Source organism: Rattus norvegicus, chromosome 7, assembly GCF_021556685.1.
Source record: "Rattus norvegicus strain SHRSP/BbbUtx chromosome 7, alternate assembly SHRSP_T2T, whole genome shotgun sequence".
NCBI classification, from domain to species: domain Eukaryota; kingdom Metazoa; phylum Chordata; class Mammalia; order Rodentia; family Muridae; genus Rattus; species Rattus norvegicus.
The window spans coordinates 30,957,401-30,974,975 of NC_141540.1; the positions used below are offsets into that span (position 1 = coordinate 30,957,401).

The 17,575-nt window shown below is 48.5% G+C and overlaps 1 protein-coding gene across 5 annotated transcripts in view; it reads right to left on the reverse strand.

The window, feature by feature from the left end:
* The window catches only part of Stab2 (stabilin 2), a 182,370-nt gene that overhangs the window by 29,763 nt on the left and 135,032 nt on the right, over positions 1 to 17,575 (reverse strand). For all 5 annotated transcript variants that reach the window (XM_087555923.1, XM_087555924.1, XM_087555922.1 and 2 more), the window contains 10 exon segments: positions 17,151 to 17,196; positions 16,269 to 16,345; positions 13,985 to 14,110; positions 12,391 to 12,464; positions 11,173 to 11,244; positions 6,527 to 6,646; positions 4,016 to 4,063; positions 2,530 to 2,613; positions 1,263 to 1,409; positions 474 to 614 (listed from right to left, as the gene is read on the reverse strand). In XM_087555923.1, the coding sequence (XP_087412049.1) occupies positions 474 to 614; positions 1,263 to 1,409; positions 2,530 to 2,613; positions 4,016 to 4,063; positions 6,527 to 6,646; positions 11,173 to 11,244; positions 12,391 to 12,464; positions 13,985 to 14,110; positions 16,269 to 16,345; positions 17,151 to 17,196 (935 nt within the window).

The following is a 17,575-nucleotide window of genomic DNA, read 5'->3' on the forward strand; positions in this document are numbered from 1 at the left end:
ATGGACAAAGAGTTAAAGCTTCTCTTTCTGTCCAGTAAGAAGCAGTTTCACTCCTGGGTTATTTTAGTGAGATCTAATTATCCACCTTCCCTTCCCTCTCCCCGCCTCCTTCCGTCTCCAAATCTATATACGACAACTTTCCCTCGTGGACACTAAAGGCAAATTTATAAAACTATTTATTTGTAATTTATTTTTTTGTTAGGAGATAGGGTTTTACTATATTGGCAAGGCGGGCCTTAAACTCCTGGGCTAAGATAATACTCGTACTTGAACATGCGGAGCAGCGGGGCTGTGACAGACATCACTGTCCCCGGCTGGAATCCATGCGTTGAGTTAAAGCAACCTCTGCCTGCTTATGCCTGTTAGGCTTGAAGCCACAGGATCACAAGGCTTCAAAGGGATGCCTCCCACCAGACGCCAGATGAAGGAGGACGACACAGACAAGAACGGAAGAGTGACAGTGGGTTACCTACCAGAACCCTGCCCAAGGCATCTTTGGGGGTGATAAGCAAGTTTTTGGGAGACAGCAACTTGTCTATAACGTGGATGACGCCATTGGTGCTGATGATGTCACTGGACAGGACCTTCGCCTCATTGTTTATGAACACAGTGTCCTGAGGACAAAGGAGACCAGCGAAAAGGCATGAGCACAGAGGGACTTCCCAGCCCTTCCCTGCAGAACTATGGCTTCCCTCGTGTGCAGGGAAAGCCAAGTCCTCCTCCGAGGGTGGAGCCTGAAGGCCCATGTGACGTAAGCACATCATTTATTAAGATCCGCAAGGGAAATGGAGAGGAGGACAGTCTTCACCCATGAGGCTAGCAGTAAATAATATATAATCAGACGACCTGGCTGGCTGCTTATAGCAACACGGTTCTGAAAGCCCACAGACTAGACAGCCCACAGCCGGCTTCTCATCACCGCGTCCTTGACACCGCCCGGCCCTCCATCTGTGCTGTCGGTAGCTGTCCTGCCTCTGAGTCTGACTTTCAACTCAACTGCCTTTTGCTGCGTGATTTTGGACAAGTTAATTGAACCTCTTTGAGCCGCTTCCGTACTGGGAAATTGGGCGGCAGCGGTGGTATTCACGTCTTGGGGCTGCTGCACCAACTGAATTGGTGCATGTAAAATCCTTAGCACTGCCCGACACCCAGAAGAAAATTCTCGGTGGTCAGCTGCTCTCACTGCAGCAGTCACTCTAGGCAAGGGAAGCCAGATGTCTGGAGAACAAGGACCAGCTCCCTCCCGAGGGGGCTGCTCTCACCTGAGAGACAGAGATGGAAACTGGCTCTCCTTGGAGGGTCGTGGCACTTGTGGTCACTTTTAGGTTGTCCAGCAGCAGCTGCTGGCAGCCCACCACGTGATAGCGAAGAACCTGGGACATGAGGCCCTGCTGATCCCAGTCTTTAATCTGGAAGAGAGGCCAAGGGAGGTTGGTCAGAGGCAGGAGCCTGCGGCTAGAACCTCCTTTTTGCTCTCTTCTTTTCCACACTCTGAGGAGCTAGTGCCAGGCCTGGTTTGTGCTGGGGCCACAGGGAGAGTCTGGGTCAGGGAGGGCAATGAGAGGAGGTGGGTGGAGCCACAGGGGCCTCTAGCCCAGCTCATCACAGCGCTGCTTGAAGGATACCAGTGTTCTACAAGGCTCTGCAGAAAAGAATTTTCTTGGGAAACATGCTGGCAGAGACCATGGGAGGGTCCCTCCTAGAGAGAGCACTGGAAGATACTGTGATACATTTCTACTAGGATTCAAGAAACAAAGAATACCATTATGAAGTCACTGTAATAAAAAGACCAGGAAACATAGCTTAACTCCTTTGAGGCTTTAAGTTAAAACAACCAAAGGTCAAATGACTTCAGACATTATTCTCGTGTCCTTGATTTGCTGGTACCCAAAACATAAACTCAGAGAAAGGGGCAGTGTGCATAGCGGCTAAGAACAAGCCCCTCCTCAAACACCTTCCAGCAATGGGACTTGGGCAAAGTTAATTTCCTCAGTATTCTCTACTGTAAAACGGGGATAACACTCAGCTACAGTTCTGACTGAGAGTAAGCCAAATACATGTGGGCCAGGTCCAATTCTCAGAGTAGTTATCAATATAGGTGTAGTTATCGATATCTAGTTATCAATATCTTTATAGGCAATGTGACACAGGGACACAGTGATCGATAGAACATAAAGGCTCTGATAAGTCCTGCAAGTCAAGAACCTATTTAAATTCTCTCAATTCAGCACCTACTCTGCACATCTACTCCCCCCTACCCCCAAGTCTGTAGAGAGTTTCGATCACTTGATTACTTGAGACTTCTCCAATTTTCACCTCTGTTTAGGCGTGACTTTAGAACGTCTCCGGCTAGTGGTACCCCAAACCCAAATGCCTTCCCTGGCAGGGGTCTTCATATAGACAAGCAGCCCCTTCTATTGCTGGTCAGCTCTCCCCGAGACTAAATCTCTTGTCCACAGCCATCACTGTGATGGCTTCTGAGGCCGTTCCTTTGCCTAAGCCTTTCTGTAGTCCCCGCCTCCTGCTCACCCGGGGCTCATGATTGAAGGAGCTAGACAAAGGCGCGAACACGGTGAAGGGGCCAGGTCCAGCAAGCTCTCGGACAGCATGCTCCTGCAAGAAGGGACGTGGGGCCATATGTCACTCTTTCATAGACGAAGCATAGCAGCCTCCTCTCTCGCAGACACAGGCTGAGGCTCAAAGCTAGGCCAGAGTCAGTGTTTTTGTCTCAGACCCAAAGTAAACCCAGATTCTGTACCATCAAAATTAATCTATTTTTTCTAATTAAAAATTAATGTGTGTCTGTTAGATTAATCAATTTGAAATCAGACTACCAAGATGATAACAGCTCTTCCATAACTCCCATCAAAGATGACTCAGGCCTCTCTTCCCCATGTGACTGGTTATATCCTGCGATAGTCACATGACTATAACAACCAATCAAAGATGGCTCCTGCCTCTCCCTTCTACGTGACTGGCCATACCCTGTGATAATCACGTGACCGCCGTAGGGCTGCCACAGTGTTTGCTCCTAACCTCTCATGTCTCATTCTTCGTTGCATCTGGGATTTACCTGGAGGCTTCCCAGAAGGCCAGCATGCTTTCTCCTAGCTAGCCATCCCACTGTGAGACTTAATCTCGACTGTCAACCTAGTTAGGAGATTGAGAAGCACACAGCTGAGTGTGCCTGAGAGGCCTTTCTCACAGACAGAGGCGACTCTGAGGTCTGACCTAACGGACATGTTACTTCCTCCAGGGATTCACGATGCGCTGGAGGTGTAAGACAGGAGGTGCAGATGGGGTGAAGAGAGCTTCCCCGCGAGGTATATCTTGCCCTGCTTCTTCCGGTATGCCTAGCCTGTGTTCTCTGCTTCCGGTCAACCAGGCGGCATATAAAAGGACTGCTCGCCGCCCCACTTCTCTCTCTCTGTTCTCACATGTTCCCGACCCATCTCTCCCTTCCCATTTCTGTCCTCCTCTGTCCCCATTTTCTCTGCCCTCATGGCTCTGCTTCCGCCTCTGCCTCTACCCCTTCTCCACATCCTCACTCCCCCAAATAAGTCTCCTTTAACCAGATCGGTTGCATGGCGTGACTTCTCAGGGGACACCTTGGCATGGGCCCTCCAGGTAGTCCCTTGCCGCACTATATTTCATAGCGCCTAGTCCTCAGCGACCCACGCAGGTTGAGCCCCACTCTCGGTCAGAGCCCTATCAGGATGTGCTCCTTAGTCTTTCCCAATGTACTTTCACTGTGCCCTTTAGAGTCACAAACGTTAACAGGTTCACAGATGGCCAACAACTGGGCTGGCACAGTAAACCCTAGTTCCAAACTTTATTCTGCCCTTCCTGACTTGAGAGGCTACAGTTTTATCTAATACCTTTAGACATGTTGACCTATGTATGCATACACACATACCTATGTATACCCACATCTAGTTCAATTTATACACACAAAACACATAGATTCACACATGGACCTGGCACACATCTCAAAAGTAGATGCACACTTTCTTACCTGCAACTGGAAGAAGTACTGGGACGTTGAGGGGTTCTTGGGAAGTTCCTGCAAACAAGGACAGAAAAATGTCAAATTCGAACCGCGAGTTACACACAGGAGCACAGAGTTGTGCTGGGACAACTTGTCTGCAGGAAAGCCAGGTGATGGCTCTCCTCCTGCCTCACCTAGGGGCTTGTGGTCGGTGCTTGGAATGACTGAGCAGCACACTGAGTCTGCAGAACATTATACGCATTTTGAATGGAGCTCAAATCTTCACAAAACACACCAAATATAGTTGAAATCTTGTAAAGGTCAGGTATTGTTTATGGCAGAATTGGCCTCCCTGACATCAAAAATGCTTGGGTCTCTATTTTCTGAGTGTATCATAGTACCTCTTCCTCTATCTCAGTGAAGGCAGATAGGGGAGGGCAAAAGTGTACCCATCCATACACATGCGTGCACACACACACACATACACACACACACACACACATCACCATACCTCTCCATACACTACACACCCATACCACACACATACTCCATCTCCCTACATATACCATAAAAATACCATGCATATACCACACACATTTCATATAACACATACCCTCATGGGCCACACACACAGACACGCATGCATGCACATACACAAACACTGATACCATATACCAACATATATTACATCTACCCACACACACTCCATATATCATACATTCCTACACCCTCTCCACTCTCACCCCACATATATCCTAGACAACACACACACACACACACACACACACACACACGCCTCAAATATCCCCATAATTCCAGACACCACATACATACACCTTACACCAAACATACATACACACGTATATCATCTACCACATACCCCATACACAATACATACACTATATACACACGCACATACAGAGAAGCATACATACACCACAGATATGCCCTCCTATACCCCCATACATCACAAATACACACACACATATATGCCACATACTTCATATATAACATATACATCATATATCACACATACACATATGTACACACATGCACACAAAAACATACATACACCACATGTATATACCTTATATACACACACCCATCATACACTACACATACCATGTAACCATTATACGCTATATATAACACACAGACATGCATACCATACCATACCACATATGCATATACCATATACTATACACACCATGCACCACATACACCATACCATATTCCATATATAGACACACACACACCATACACTATACCCTATATACTATACACACACATAAACATACACACATATACTATACACTACCCACGCCATATACCACAAATATGCCATACATCATACGCCATGCGCACAGACATACACTGTATATCATATACACCCATACCTAGTGTGCTACACACACACACACAGACACACACTCCATATTCCTTACATACATATACCACACACATGTGATATACACCACTCATACCATCCACTGCATACCACATACATATACCACACATATATTACACATTACAAACACACCATCCACACACCATGCCACACATTCACAGGCCACACATAGTATGTCATACATAGTCAGCACACTCCATATACACATGTCACTCCACACACCATTCACCATGCTCATATTACATCACATACATGACCCTCAGTCACCTCAATCTGCATATCACACATCACACATCGCACACACATCACACATACCACACACATACCACACACACCACACACACCACACACATCACACATGCCACACACATCACACATACCACACACACCACACATACCACACACACCACACACACCACACACATCACACATGCCACACACATCACACATACCACACACACCACACACATCACACATGCCACACACATCACACATACCACACACACCACACACACCACACACATCACACATGTCACACACACCACACACACCACACACACCAACCCAGAGCTTCAGCATTCCTGCATATTCTGTGCTCCTGATATTATCACAGTATTGCATTTTGTAATAACTTGATAGGGTTGGTGTCCTTATCATTATCTTTTCCAGATCCAAAGTGATGCATAGGAAATGACATCACAGACAAGGGGATGCCTCAGCCGGTCAAGCCTTTGTCCAGGAGGAAGCCTGGAGATCTGGGTTCGACACCCTGAACCCACATAAAGAAGAGAATTGACTCCATACAACTGTCCTCTGACTTCCAAGCATGCTTACTAACATTCAGCCACTCCCCAATAAGAAATAAAAACATACGTTATAAAAAATACCAAGGAGGGAAAGTGACATTGCTCTGCGTCACAGTGCTACTCCTGGGCAGAGGTCAATTCCAAACCCAGATGTTTCTGACTGCAGAGCTGGGTCAGTCTTAAGTGGGACGCCCTCTCCAGGCCATAGGAATTCCTCTGGGCAGACAAAGTTCTTTTCATTGCAACTGATTTGCAAGCCCCTGGGCAACTGGGACACTCAGCAGTTTGGGAAGTGGAGCTCACTTCCTGGACACTTGTCATTACCCCGTAGATGCTGCCCCGGCAGACGATTCCATCACCCGTGTAGTCTGGCTTGCAGGTACATATCCTTTGATCTTGCTCAGTGTAGTTGCAGAAGGCAAATGGACTGCAGCCGCCGTTGTTCTGGTAAAACGGCCAAGAGGTGGAGGAGGGGTTCAATCAGATCAGTATGTTTGCCAAGGTTTGCTAAAGCAATTTTGTGCTGGGATTTATTGAATATTACAGTTCAGTGGTGGAATACTTGTCTGTCATGTGCCAAGGCTGAGCTAAGTTCCTAGCAACATACCCACACGCATGTACACGCATACACAGACATAAATGCACATACATTTCATCTTACTCTCCAACTTTGAACAGTCTTCCTGGCCTTTCCTGGACTTGCCTTATAGCCCCTTGGTTGTTGGCCACTATTTACTCGGCCTTCTACCACGAGACAGCAGGCTCGCATAACCAGATCTCTAGCCCTCTATGGATAAGCGCCATGTTTGACAGTTCCCATGTTTAGGGCAAACTCTGATTTGGTCATAGGAAAGAGGACAGAAAGCCAGTATAAAATAGAACTTATATCCTTGTGTCCAAGAGCACCTGAGCAGTGGAAGAGCAGGCTAAAATTCAAAAGACAGCTGAAGTGAGCCTCCATGGCCGCGTTTCCACAGCCTCTGCTCCTGAGTAGACTCCAGCGAGGGGCAGAGGAGCCATCAGACAGGCTCAATGACTGTGGCGAGTTCTTCCGGCTCCCTGGACTCTCCTCCAAAATACCCACTGAGTAAATGCTTGTCAGCATCCCAGAGTCCTACCCCAGGAGGAGAAACTTCTATTTGCAGCTTAGAAAAGCAAGCTCCGAAGCATCCAGTCGATGACCCTGAACCTTGATAGCTGAAAGACCCACCGGACTCCAAGACCACACAGAAGAGTCCGGTCTTGTCACAGCTCTCTTGAGTTCTGTCCACTCCAGAGGTCTAGGAGTCCCAGCTTATCCCCTCACCATGAGGGCACTCGCTCCGTGTAGTTCTGAACACCTGTTCTCTCACCACAGCCCACTCCTTCCTGTCCTCACAAAGTGTTCTTTACTCTGGAAACTGGCATCTGTCCTACTGCTGTGTGCCTCTCGGAGCCTTCTTCCCCTCTTGTGGAGGTTCATTCTCTCTCTCTCTCTCTCTCTCTCTCTCTCTCTCTCTCTCTCTCTGCCTCTGTCTCTCTCCCTCCCTCCCTCTCTCTCCTCCCTCCCTCTCTCTCTCTCCTCTCTCTCTCCCCCCACCTCTCCTTCCCCCTCCCCCTCTCCCTCTCCCTCCCTCTTCCTCTCTCTCCCCCTCTCCCTCCCTCTCTCCTTCCCTCACTTTTGCTCACTCAGCCGTGTTGTGACACACCAAGAAGGCCTGAACCACAAGCTGGCATCTTGACCTTGGCTTCCAGAGCGTGAGAATTACATTTCTGTTCAGTTACCCAGCTTCGAGGATTCTGTTGCAGCAGCCCTACAGGGCCAGAGACGGCCTGGAACTACCTCACAGATGGCCCCATTGCCTGGCCCTTGGGGGTATGACTTGGGGAGAAGTGCATGGTTCATGGGCAGCTCCGCCATTATTTTGCTTGCATATTCCCATGCTTTCCTTTGAGTGATTGCCATCGTTTAAAAACTGGAAAAACCCACATTAGAATTTCTGTTGTTCTTACACAGGTGACCCTGGGACACCGGCTGGCATTGCTCAGAGCAACAGGGGTCTGAGGCTCTGGAGATGGTGCTCACTAGAGAGGCTCCAAGTCTTCCGTCTTCCTGCTGCAGATCCCCGTCCCGCCCCCAGTGACTTTGGAATTGAGAGCTAATTCCTGAACATGCGCTTCCAAGAGGCCAGCAAATAGTCTCCGGGCCTCCCGGGCAGCTGTGTCCTGGGCCTTTCGCCAAATCAACAAGGAAGAACCTCTATGACATAGAGCCGGCCGGAGTTCTCCTAACCACAGCCCCACATCCCGGCTGCCTCTGTGGTCTAGCTTCTTTATTGTCCTCATGGTCTCTTCACGCAGAGGACATTGTTCTCCTGAACTGGCCAGACCAAAACAAGGAGGCACAGGGAGCTGCTTGGAGAGGGAGGATTTAACTACAGTAGTCCATTAGGTCCTCACGGCACCCACTGGGAGTGCACACCTAAAACAGGGGATCAAGGTGCTTCGTCCACAGTAAGGGTCCAGGGTTAGACAGCATGGGTTCGGGCTCTGGTTTTGTTATGTCCTAGCTCTGTGATCTCAGATAAGGATCTTTTTTCCCTGCCAACCAGAGGCGGGAAAGATTGTACCCACTCCAAACAAGGCTAGGTTCTTAAGCCTAGGTCACTTGTCTGTGATTGTGACTTTATTTAGAAAAGCATCTTCATAGATGTCATTAAGGGTCTTGTTTTGAGGCTCCTTAAACTCACATGTGTCTGTGCCAGGACAAAAGACAGATGTGGAGGTGGGGAGAGAGAGAGAGAGAGAGAGAGAGAGAGAGAGAGAGAGAGAGTGAGTCAGAGAGACAAAGAGAGAAACAGAGACAAAAAGAGAGACAGAGATAGACAGCGACAGAGACTGTGGTTTGCAGCTACAGCCAGGAATACTGGAGTACCAGTACTGCACAAGGTCCCATAAACCTGACACCCTAACATGTCACATCTGGGCCACCGAGGTCATCCAGGGCTCTGACTACCTGCATCTATATGCCCTTCAGAGAACCTTTAAAAAAGGTCCTGCTTCTCTCAGATATGTTATCCTGTATCAGTAGATATCTAGAAAGATTTCAGGACCCAGGAACATGAACTTCATGATCTCTGTACAAACATCCAGAAACATCCTTGCTGACACTGGCTTTAGATTTTCGCCCTCAAGAATCACATATAAATTTCTGTACCCAGCCTATGGGTACACTTTATAGCAGCCCTATTCTGATGGTGAGTTTGGACTGTGCATCTAGACTCAACATAGGAGAACATGCACGAACTCATTGCTTTCTGATCTTGGCTACGGATATAATGTAACCAGTCCTTTCAAGCCCCCACCTCTGTGACAGTGGTGAGCTGTGACCTGGAGTTGTGACACAGATAAACCCTAGTTTGCCTTGTTAGGGCATTTTATCGTGCACCAGGAAGTGAAACTAAGATGCCTTGGAGAAGAATTCACTGCTAGAGGGGTAACTAGTCTTTGTCCCATCGGGGAGCGGAGTAAGTGGATGAGAGAAAGCACCAGTGCATGTAGATGCCACGTTGATGCAGAGCCCTGGATGACCTCAGGGGCCCAGACGTGACATGTCAGGGTGTCAGGTTTATGGGACCTTGTAGGATGATGTCATGTAAATTCTATAGCAACAGAGCCTCTTATTTTACTGGGTAGGTTGAACGTCAGTGCATAGGTTATCCGGTTTCAACCAAGCAAGATCCTGCTTGGTTGGTACAGCATGGAGCCAGTCTGCAGCCAAACGTCATGTGAGAATCAGTAGATGTTTAGAAGGGATTGCAGGCTGCTCGTAACAGGACTGCCATGAGGTTACGTTTGTACAGAGGCCACGAAGCTCGTGCTGCTGGGTCCTGACATCTTTGTAGAAGTATACTGATACAGGTCAACTATCTGAGAGAAGTAGGACCTTTTTTTAAAAAAAAAATTGTGTGCTCTTTTGGGCACATTCTCTGTAATATCACGAAGATAGCTTACACGGGGAAGATATACCAGGTCTGGGTGGCAGAAGCTGCGTTCAGGCGTGTGCGTGCGTGCGTGCGTGCGTGCGTGCGTGTTGCGGGTGAAAGACGGGGGAGAATTGACAGTTGTCTTCATATGAAGCTGCAGGTTTTGTTTGCTTGTTTGACTAGTTGACTGGAAGAGCTGTCTTAGCTTTACAGGAAAACAGTGGAAAGAACAGACTTTCCTACAGAGACACTGCCACTCCCTGGTTTCCCCCATTGCTGGGACTGATGTACTGCCATTAAAGTCCATAGCTTGTGTGCTGTCCCACCCCTGCTGATGTATGCGAAGTCCGTGGGTCTTGATGAATGTGTAATGATGTGTGTCCATCATGGAAGCTTCCTGTTGGTAGTTTCCTATCCCTAAGGACTCCCATGCTTCCCTTATTCATCTCTCTATCTCTCTCTCTCTCTCTCTCCCTCTCCCTCTCTCTGTCCCCTCCCCCTCCCCCTCCCTCGATCCTGGCCATTGATGATTGATCCCCGCTGTCTCTGCAGTGTTCCCTTCTTTCAGCATAACTTCTTGTGCTTGTCCATGTTTGAACTGACTTTCTTCTCCATTAGGTACATAAAGAATAAACAAAAAAACCACCTCAGGCAGCATACCCTGTCACTGTGACTAAGGGTTCTGAACAGGATCCTAAGACTTGTTAGTTGACACACGAATGCTTTACAGTGCCTCCCATACTTTAGGAAACGAATCCAGCTCGCTTTGGGTCAGATGCATGCCACAGCAGCTCCGTGTTAGGTCCCTACAGAATCTTGTAGCCAAAGGGGCAGGCTGTGGGGTAGCAGCCTGTTCTCTCCATTCTTCACAGTATGACCGTGGCGCACAAGAGGAAAAGCGAGCCTCATTACCCAGAATCAGCTCTGCGATTCCCAGGGGAGAGCACTGGAGTTCCCTAGAAGGTGGGGGAAAGCTCCAAGCTACAGGCCCGGAGGTGTACTCACCGTTAGGCAGACATTGATAAGTGAGCAGACCTTTCCATCTCCAGTGTACTTCGGCAAGCAGTTACAGACGGCCTGCGCAGGAGCAGAGGCAAAGGGTCACACACGAGGCCAGGTCGGCCTGCCCCGGCCGTGGGGTCTCAGAATTGCAATTTGATTGCAGTCGGGTAGCATGAGAGAGACTGTGTTTTGTTGCTGGATATTTTTTGGTAATCCCTAGTTTAACATACTTGAGTACTAGATCTCATGGACAACCCGTCCTTGTGGCTAGGATAACACTTTTGATGGGTGGAGGCTCAGGGGAAAGGAAGTTATTTTCTTATCTCCATCAAGCATGAAGTCAGATACCAGTGCTAGCAAATACCGAAGGGAAGACTGCATCTCACAGCGATATACACAGGAAAACAAGTAGCCAAATCCTTTCAATGGGCAAGGAAGACAGCTGGGAGCTTGAGGAAGTTCGGTACAAGCCCCAAAGTCCTGATGGTTATATGCTAGAAATCCACAGGTGGGGCTAGCCTGGGCAAATTCACAGGTGGGGCTAGCCTGGGCCACCTGGGCAGGTATTCACTGTCTCCTCTCCTCTCCTTTCACTGCTGGTCCCAACTGTCTACACCTTTTACCAAGAGGCCTACGAGCTATGTCCTCTCAGCCGAAGCTGTATTCTTAGGGCTGTTCCCCACTGCTGCCTTCTAGGTCTGCAGGAACACTGCTATAGGCCCTGAGGGCCAGAAGTCTTACAGGAGGTTCCTCATTCCATGGATATAAAAACTCTACTGAGACACTAAAATATGGGAATGAAAGTTCAGCAGAGACTGCTGAAATTTTCTGATGGTTGTATGTGCACTTGCATGTGTGAGAATACATACACAAACACACCCGTAAACACACATGTGCACACAGTGCAATGCACACACACATGTACAGGCACACACATATACACACATGGAATTCATATACATGTGCACACACACAACCATACATACACTTGTGTGCACACATGTAGCTCATGCACACATGCACATGCATACACACAAACACTAGTTCCCTCTCCCCATTTATCCCCCCCTGCCCCCCAGATTTCCTCTTGTGATTTCAGTATTTCGCCTACAGTACTTCTGGCTGCAGCTGGACTAACATCTGGTCTGCCCTTCTTTCTCTTAAGCCTGGGTCTTAAGACAAAGGGGTTTCCTCCCAGGAAACCTGCCAGAGGCAACTTACCTGGTTGGGCCCTGTCTGCGTGCACTCTGCATTCCTGTCACAGCCGCCATGGTTCTCCAAACACGGGTTGATTTCTTTAAAACAAAAGTCAACATGTGTCATGAGCCACAAGCTTTATTTCTGTGAAAAGGCATTTTTGAGGGAGTTTCCCTTGGATAACTGACCAAGCGCAGCGGGAGTCACCTGGGACTCAGTTGTTCTGGAAGTGTGGAGGCAGAAGTAACTCAGTGGGGAAGAATGGTTACTCGAAACTGCCTCCCCCTCGGCACTGGCTAATTCTAGCAGAGGCAGCATCTTAAATCTGACCTCCGGTTCACTCATGCTATGAACGGGTCAGCTTGAGAAAGAAGATGCCATCCTTTGCAACGTCCCAGGGGAGGACTGGCCAACTCAGTTGAGGACATTCCGAGGAGTGGACTGCATGGTGTTAAAGCACCTCTCCATCGATTGCAATAGTAACAGAGGGGCAATGACTACACAGTGGGTAACAGGAGGCACTTCGACCTAGTGGTCAAAATGCATAGCATAAACCAGGGCTAGGTGGAGACCTGACACTTGGGCCACAGATGTGACACCATTTTTGTGACATTTTGTTCTGGAATATGCAAGTAGAACCTAAAAATAATTAGACCAAATTGCTAAGACACTCAATGCAGCATCCAGGCCTCCAGAGACCTCGTAGTAGAGAAATACTGGGACACCTCATGGAACTGCACCATGAATAGAATTAGAGAATTAGAGAGCGTATTATAGTGATGACCACCTTCCTGAAGTCAGGAACTGAGTGTGGTCTCATAACAAGCTGCCTATATTCTTAAGAAATTAATTCATACTCGGTTATTAGGGACAATACATGATTTGCACAGCTTAGGCTCAAATGACTAAGGAAAACGTACAGAGAGAGCAGAGGAAAAAGAGAGCTGTAGACCCTAAAATTCGGCCAGCTTCCTAGGGCACACCTCGAGAGTATGCTGTCGGCAAAGTATGCTTTCAAAAAATTATTCTGTTACACCATCAAGGAGAAACACTTTGTATCCTAAGATACTTATTTTTTTTGTTAAAAATACCAAAATATTTAAACACTTAAAAAATAGGTAAGCAATAAAGTAAAGTAATGTAAAGTAGTCTGAAAGTCCCTGTCTCTAGAGAACCTTATGCCGGAAGTCCAGGCCAGTACAGCTCACCCCCTGCCCCGAGAGAGGGGAATGCTGACCTTCACCCTAGCATGCAAGGAGCCCCAGAAGGGAGAGGACTTCATGCCTCTTCCCTCTTCAGATTCATCTCCTAGTAGACCAGGCTATCTTTTCATTACCCTCCACCCAACCACGGCCTTTTGGAAATTTGTATAGCAAAGTTGTGCAACATTTAGCTGCTACTAGAAATTTTAAGTGGAAAGGGTCTCTCTTTCATTCAGAATGCCTTCATGCTGCTGTGGGCACATCATTGCCATGCCCGCAGGCTTTCTGGCTAAGTCGTACTGAATTACGACCCCAACCTCAGTCCTAACGAGAGTTCACACCCTAGAACGTTTTAACAGGGCTCTGACTGATACCATTTCCTCCAGATGGACGGTGGGGGAGGGGGGGTCACCTACCAAGGCACACGATGCCGTCGCCGGTATAGCCTGCCTTGCACACACACACCCGGTTTCCTGGGGTGGTTCTTTTACAGTCGGCCTTTGTAGAACATCCTCCATTGCTGGTCTCACAGGCATTGATGGCTACACAGGGGAGAGAGGACACGGAGCAGAGGAGAAACAGATAGAGGAGACATTTTTATTTTAACTTGAGCCATTGATCAAAACAAGCCCTTAGGACAACTCCAGCATGCATTGGATTGATGTGGCTAATTCCTCAACACAGAGTATGCCAATAGTTTTCCGTCGACTTGACACAAGCTATAGTCATCGGAGAGGAGGGAACCCCGATCGAGAAAATGTCTCTGTAAGATTGGGCTGTAGGCCAACCCTTAGAGCATTTTCTTGATTAAGTGATCGATGGCGGTGGGCCCAGGCCATAGTGGGTGGTGTCGTAACATGCTATAGGATGGTCCTGGGTTCTGTAAGAAAGCAGGTTGAGCAAGTCAGTAAGCAGCAGCCCTCCATGGCCTCTGCATCAGGTCCTGCCTGCCGGTTCCTGTCCTGTCTCAGTTCCAGTCCTGAGTTTGGTATGCAAACAGATGCCAAATAAACCCTTTCCTCCCCAGGTTGCTTCTGTCATGGTGTTTCAACATAGCCATAGTAACCCTGACTAGGACAGAAGACAAGGAAAAGAAAATCACGATTTGTCTTTTCCAGCTGTTTTGACAATCCCACTGTGTGCTTCTCTCTGCAGGGAACACATGGCCTCAGGGTCAGGGCAGCCTGCATCCTCAGAGAGTTCCTGGGCTAAGATTGTCTAGAAAACTAATTGTCCTGCCTCAGTCTGGGACTGAGCCCCCAGAACAAGGTACTGAGAAAAATGAGGCTAACCGTTTCTGGTGTATTTGGGTGTGTGCGTGTGTGTGTGTGTGTGTGTGTGTGTGTGTGTGTGTGTGTGTGTATGTGTACACGAGTAATCTGAGTATCCGTAGAAGGTTTACTCATGACAGCCAAAGCCTGAAAACACCAATCAGTTGGCAAATGGATGTAGAGGCAGTGGTTTATCTACACAGTCATGCTATCTCAACCAGAAGGGAGGACTACAGACATGTAAGACTTTTCCAGTCAGTGCCAACACATGTAAGAGTCCTCTGAGTCAGTTCTCTGACATCTCCCATGCTTGTGTCTTTTTGTTCGCTCAGACTCTACCAGTCACCAACAGTTCAGCAGAGAGAGGGGCCCTGTGAGCCCCTCCCCAATCCACAGTTGACGGAGAAGAGGCTCAGCCTTGGGCAGGCCCAGTGCAGGCAGCTGAAGCTGAGACGGTGGTTGCAGTGGTCATGTCGCATGCAGAAGGGGATGTTTCCAGGCCTTTCTCCTACCTTCTGGTTCTTACATTCTTTCTGGTTCCTGTTCCTCAGTGTCCCCTCGGCCTGAGAGGGCTGCTCTAAATGTTCTGTTTAGGGTGAGCATCCCTTTGTCACTAACTCTCGGCACCCTGAACACCCATGAACCTGCAGTCGGCTTCAGTGCATAGAGAAGTCCCTCTGATTAAGGCTGAGTGCCAGGCAACTGACAGATTGCATCCTCCTTTTCCCGTGATGGACATGCTTATATATCTGAGAATAGTGCACACTTCTTAGCACTTTGTAGGCATAGTCTGGATCATATACAACTCCCCAGTGTAAATGATTCTCTTATCACCCACACCTTGCAGATGAGTATATGGTGAGAGGCACAGTCAAGCAACATCCCTGAAGTAACGCAGACTGTAAGTGTTTCAATTCAGACTCAGGGTCTAACGATGAGGCCGGGGCCTGCCCTCTGCCCTCTGCCCTAGTGTGCTGTTGTATGCAGAGAGGCCTGTTCACTCTACTAGCACTCTACAAGGGAAGTGGCTCTTGCTCACTTAACAAACGAGCCAAGCAGTTCGGGGTAGTTAAATACCACCCATGCAAGGTCACAAATCTGGACCCTGGAAGAACCAGGGCTTAGTCCCAATGACTTAGCCATATGCTTGGCCAATCAGTTCTACAGCCTTTAAAGCCAGAAGGCGATTCTAATTGCTCTCAAGGTTGTGCACCACTGCTCAAATGCAGTGTGGTTTCATGTAAAGAACAGATACAATGGCCTGCACATCCCAAACCAACATGCCCCAGCCACGCAGAGCCCTGTCCCTGGGCACCATCAGTTGCTCAGCTTCATGTGAGTCAGCACCAGTGGCTGACACCAGCTCCTGAGGCCCCCCGTCAGATCTCTCAGCCCACACAAGCCCCTAGCAGATCCCCGCTCCACCTGCCTGTGCAGACCATTCCATTCCCTCGGAATCCTGCTGCACATTTGCACGAGGCTTTGCCGTCTGGATCCAGAAGGCAGCTGCAGGGGGAAAGGGCAAATGGCATTTTCAGAGAAGCATGACGCTCTACGTACGGCTTGTTCCCTTCCAGCTCAGCATCCAGTCCCCAGTTCAATGAAGCACCTGGGGCTCTGCCTACTGTTTGAGGGGACAGTTGCTTCCTTTCCTGCCACAATCCTGCCACAGCCAGTGAAAATCACAGCCAGTCCAGCCAAACCTCACAGCACGCACGCATCTGAAGGGCGGCCACTCATTTTCAGAATGCTACCCATGTGCTTTGGGCTTTACTCATGGCATCCACAGGGTGTTGTGAGACAACGGCCCCTGGGTGTCAGTGTAATGATTAAGCCATTTGTAAGTGAAGAAACTGAGGCTAGGAGGAAGGAAAGAATTAACACCAGGTCACATAATGAAGGAGAGTGAAGGAAGATGACTGTGGGTTCAGGTCTAACCCCAGCTACTAGGCTTTTCATTAGTGTACAGGAGGATGTCCCCTGTGGAAGTTAGGAATCAGAAGCTACGTTAGGCTCGGCCGCGGACTGGGGGCAAGGTTACTGGAGCTGATGCCTCCTCCATGAAGAAGCCCCTGTGGTATGGGTTGGGGTGACAGTTGGCATTCTTGTCATGTGCTAGGTAAGTCACTGGCTGCTTGTTGACCATGCTGGATCTGGCTAACCGATAGGAGTTTCTTCAGAGATACTCAGATCCTACTTTAAATCTCTCCTACATTCTCTTAAAGGCTCTCAGGAAAACGCTTCCCCTGGTTGGGGCCTGAAGGGAGAAATACTGAGTTTGTATTGTTCCCGGAGGTCAGAGGACACTTACTTGGCACTGGTGTGACAGGTCCCGTTGCAGTTGTCTGTGGTGATCTCTGAAAAAGAAGATCAGTTGCCCCGTGAACTCGTGCCTCGTTCCCTGTAGTAGGAAAAGACTGAGTTCCTTGAAGTCCTCCGTAACGACATAAATCCTTACCACCGTGTAGACAGTTTTCATGTTGGCTACTAGAGAACCCAGAGACCAATCTGAAGGGCAAAGACATTCGTGAGGTGTCTCTTAGAGTGGGAGCTTCTTGTGAAGACCACACAGTTTGGACAGGGGACTCTGAACCTTGTTATGTTTATGACGAAAAGCTATAGCAACTTGTCAAGCCCTGGGGATGGAGTGGAGGGGTCAACGTTGCCTCTGACTTATGTTCTGGGAAGTTCTTCCTTGCAGCTATGTGCAGTACAGAAAGGAGAGGGCTGGGGCCT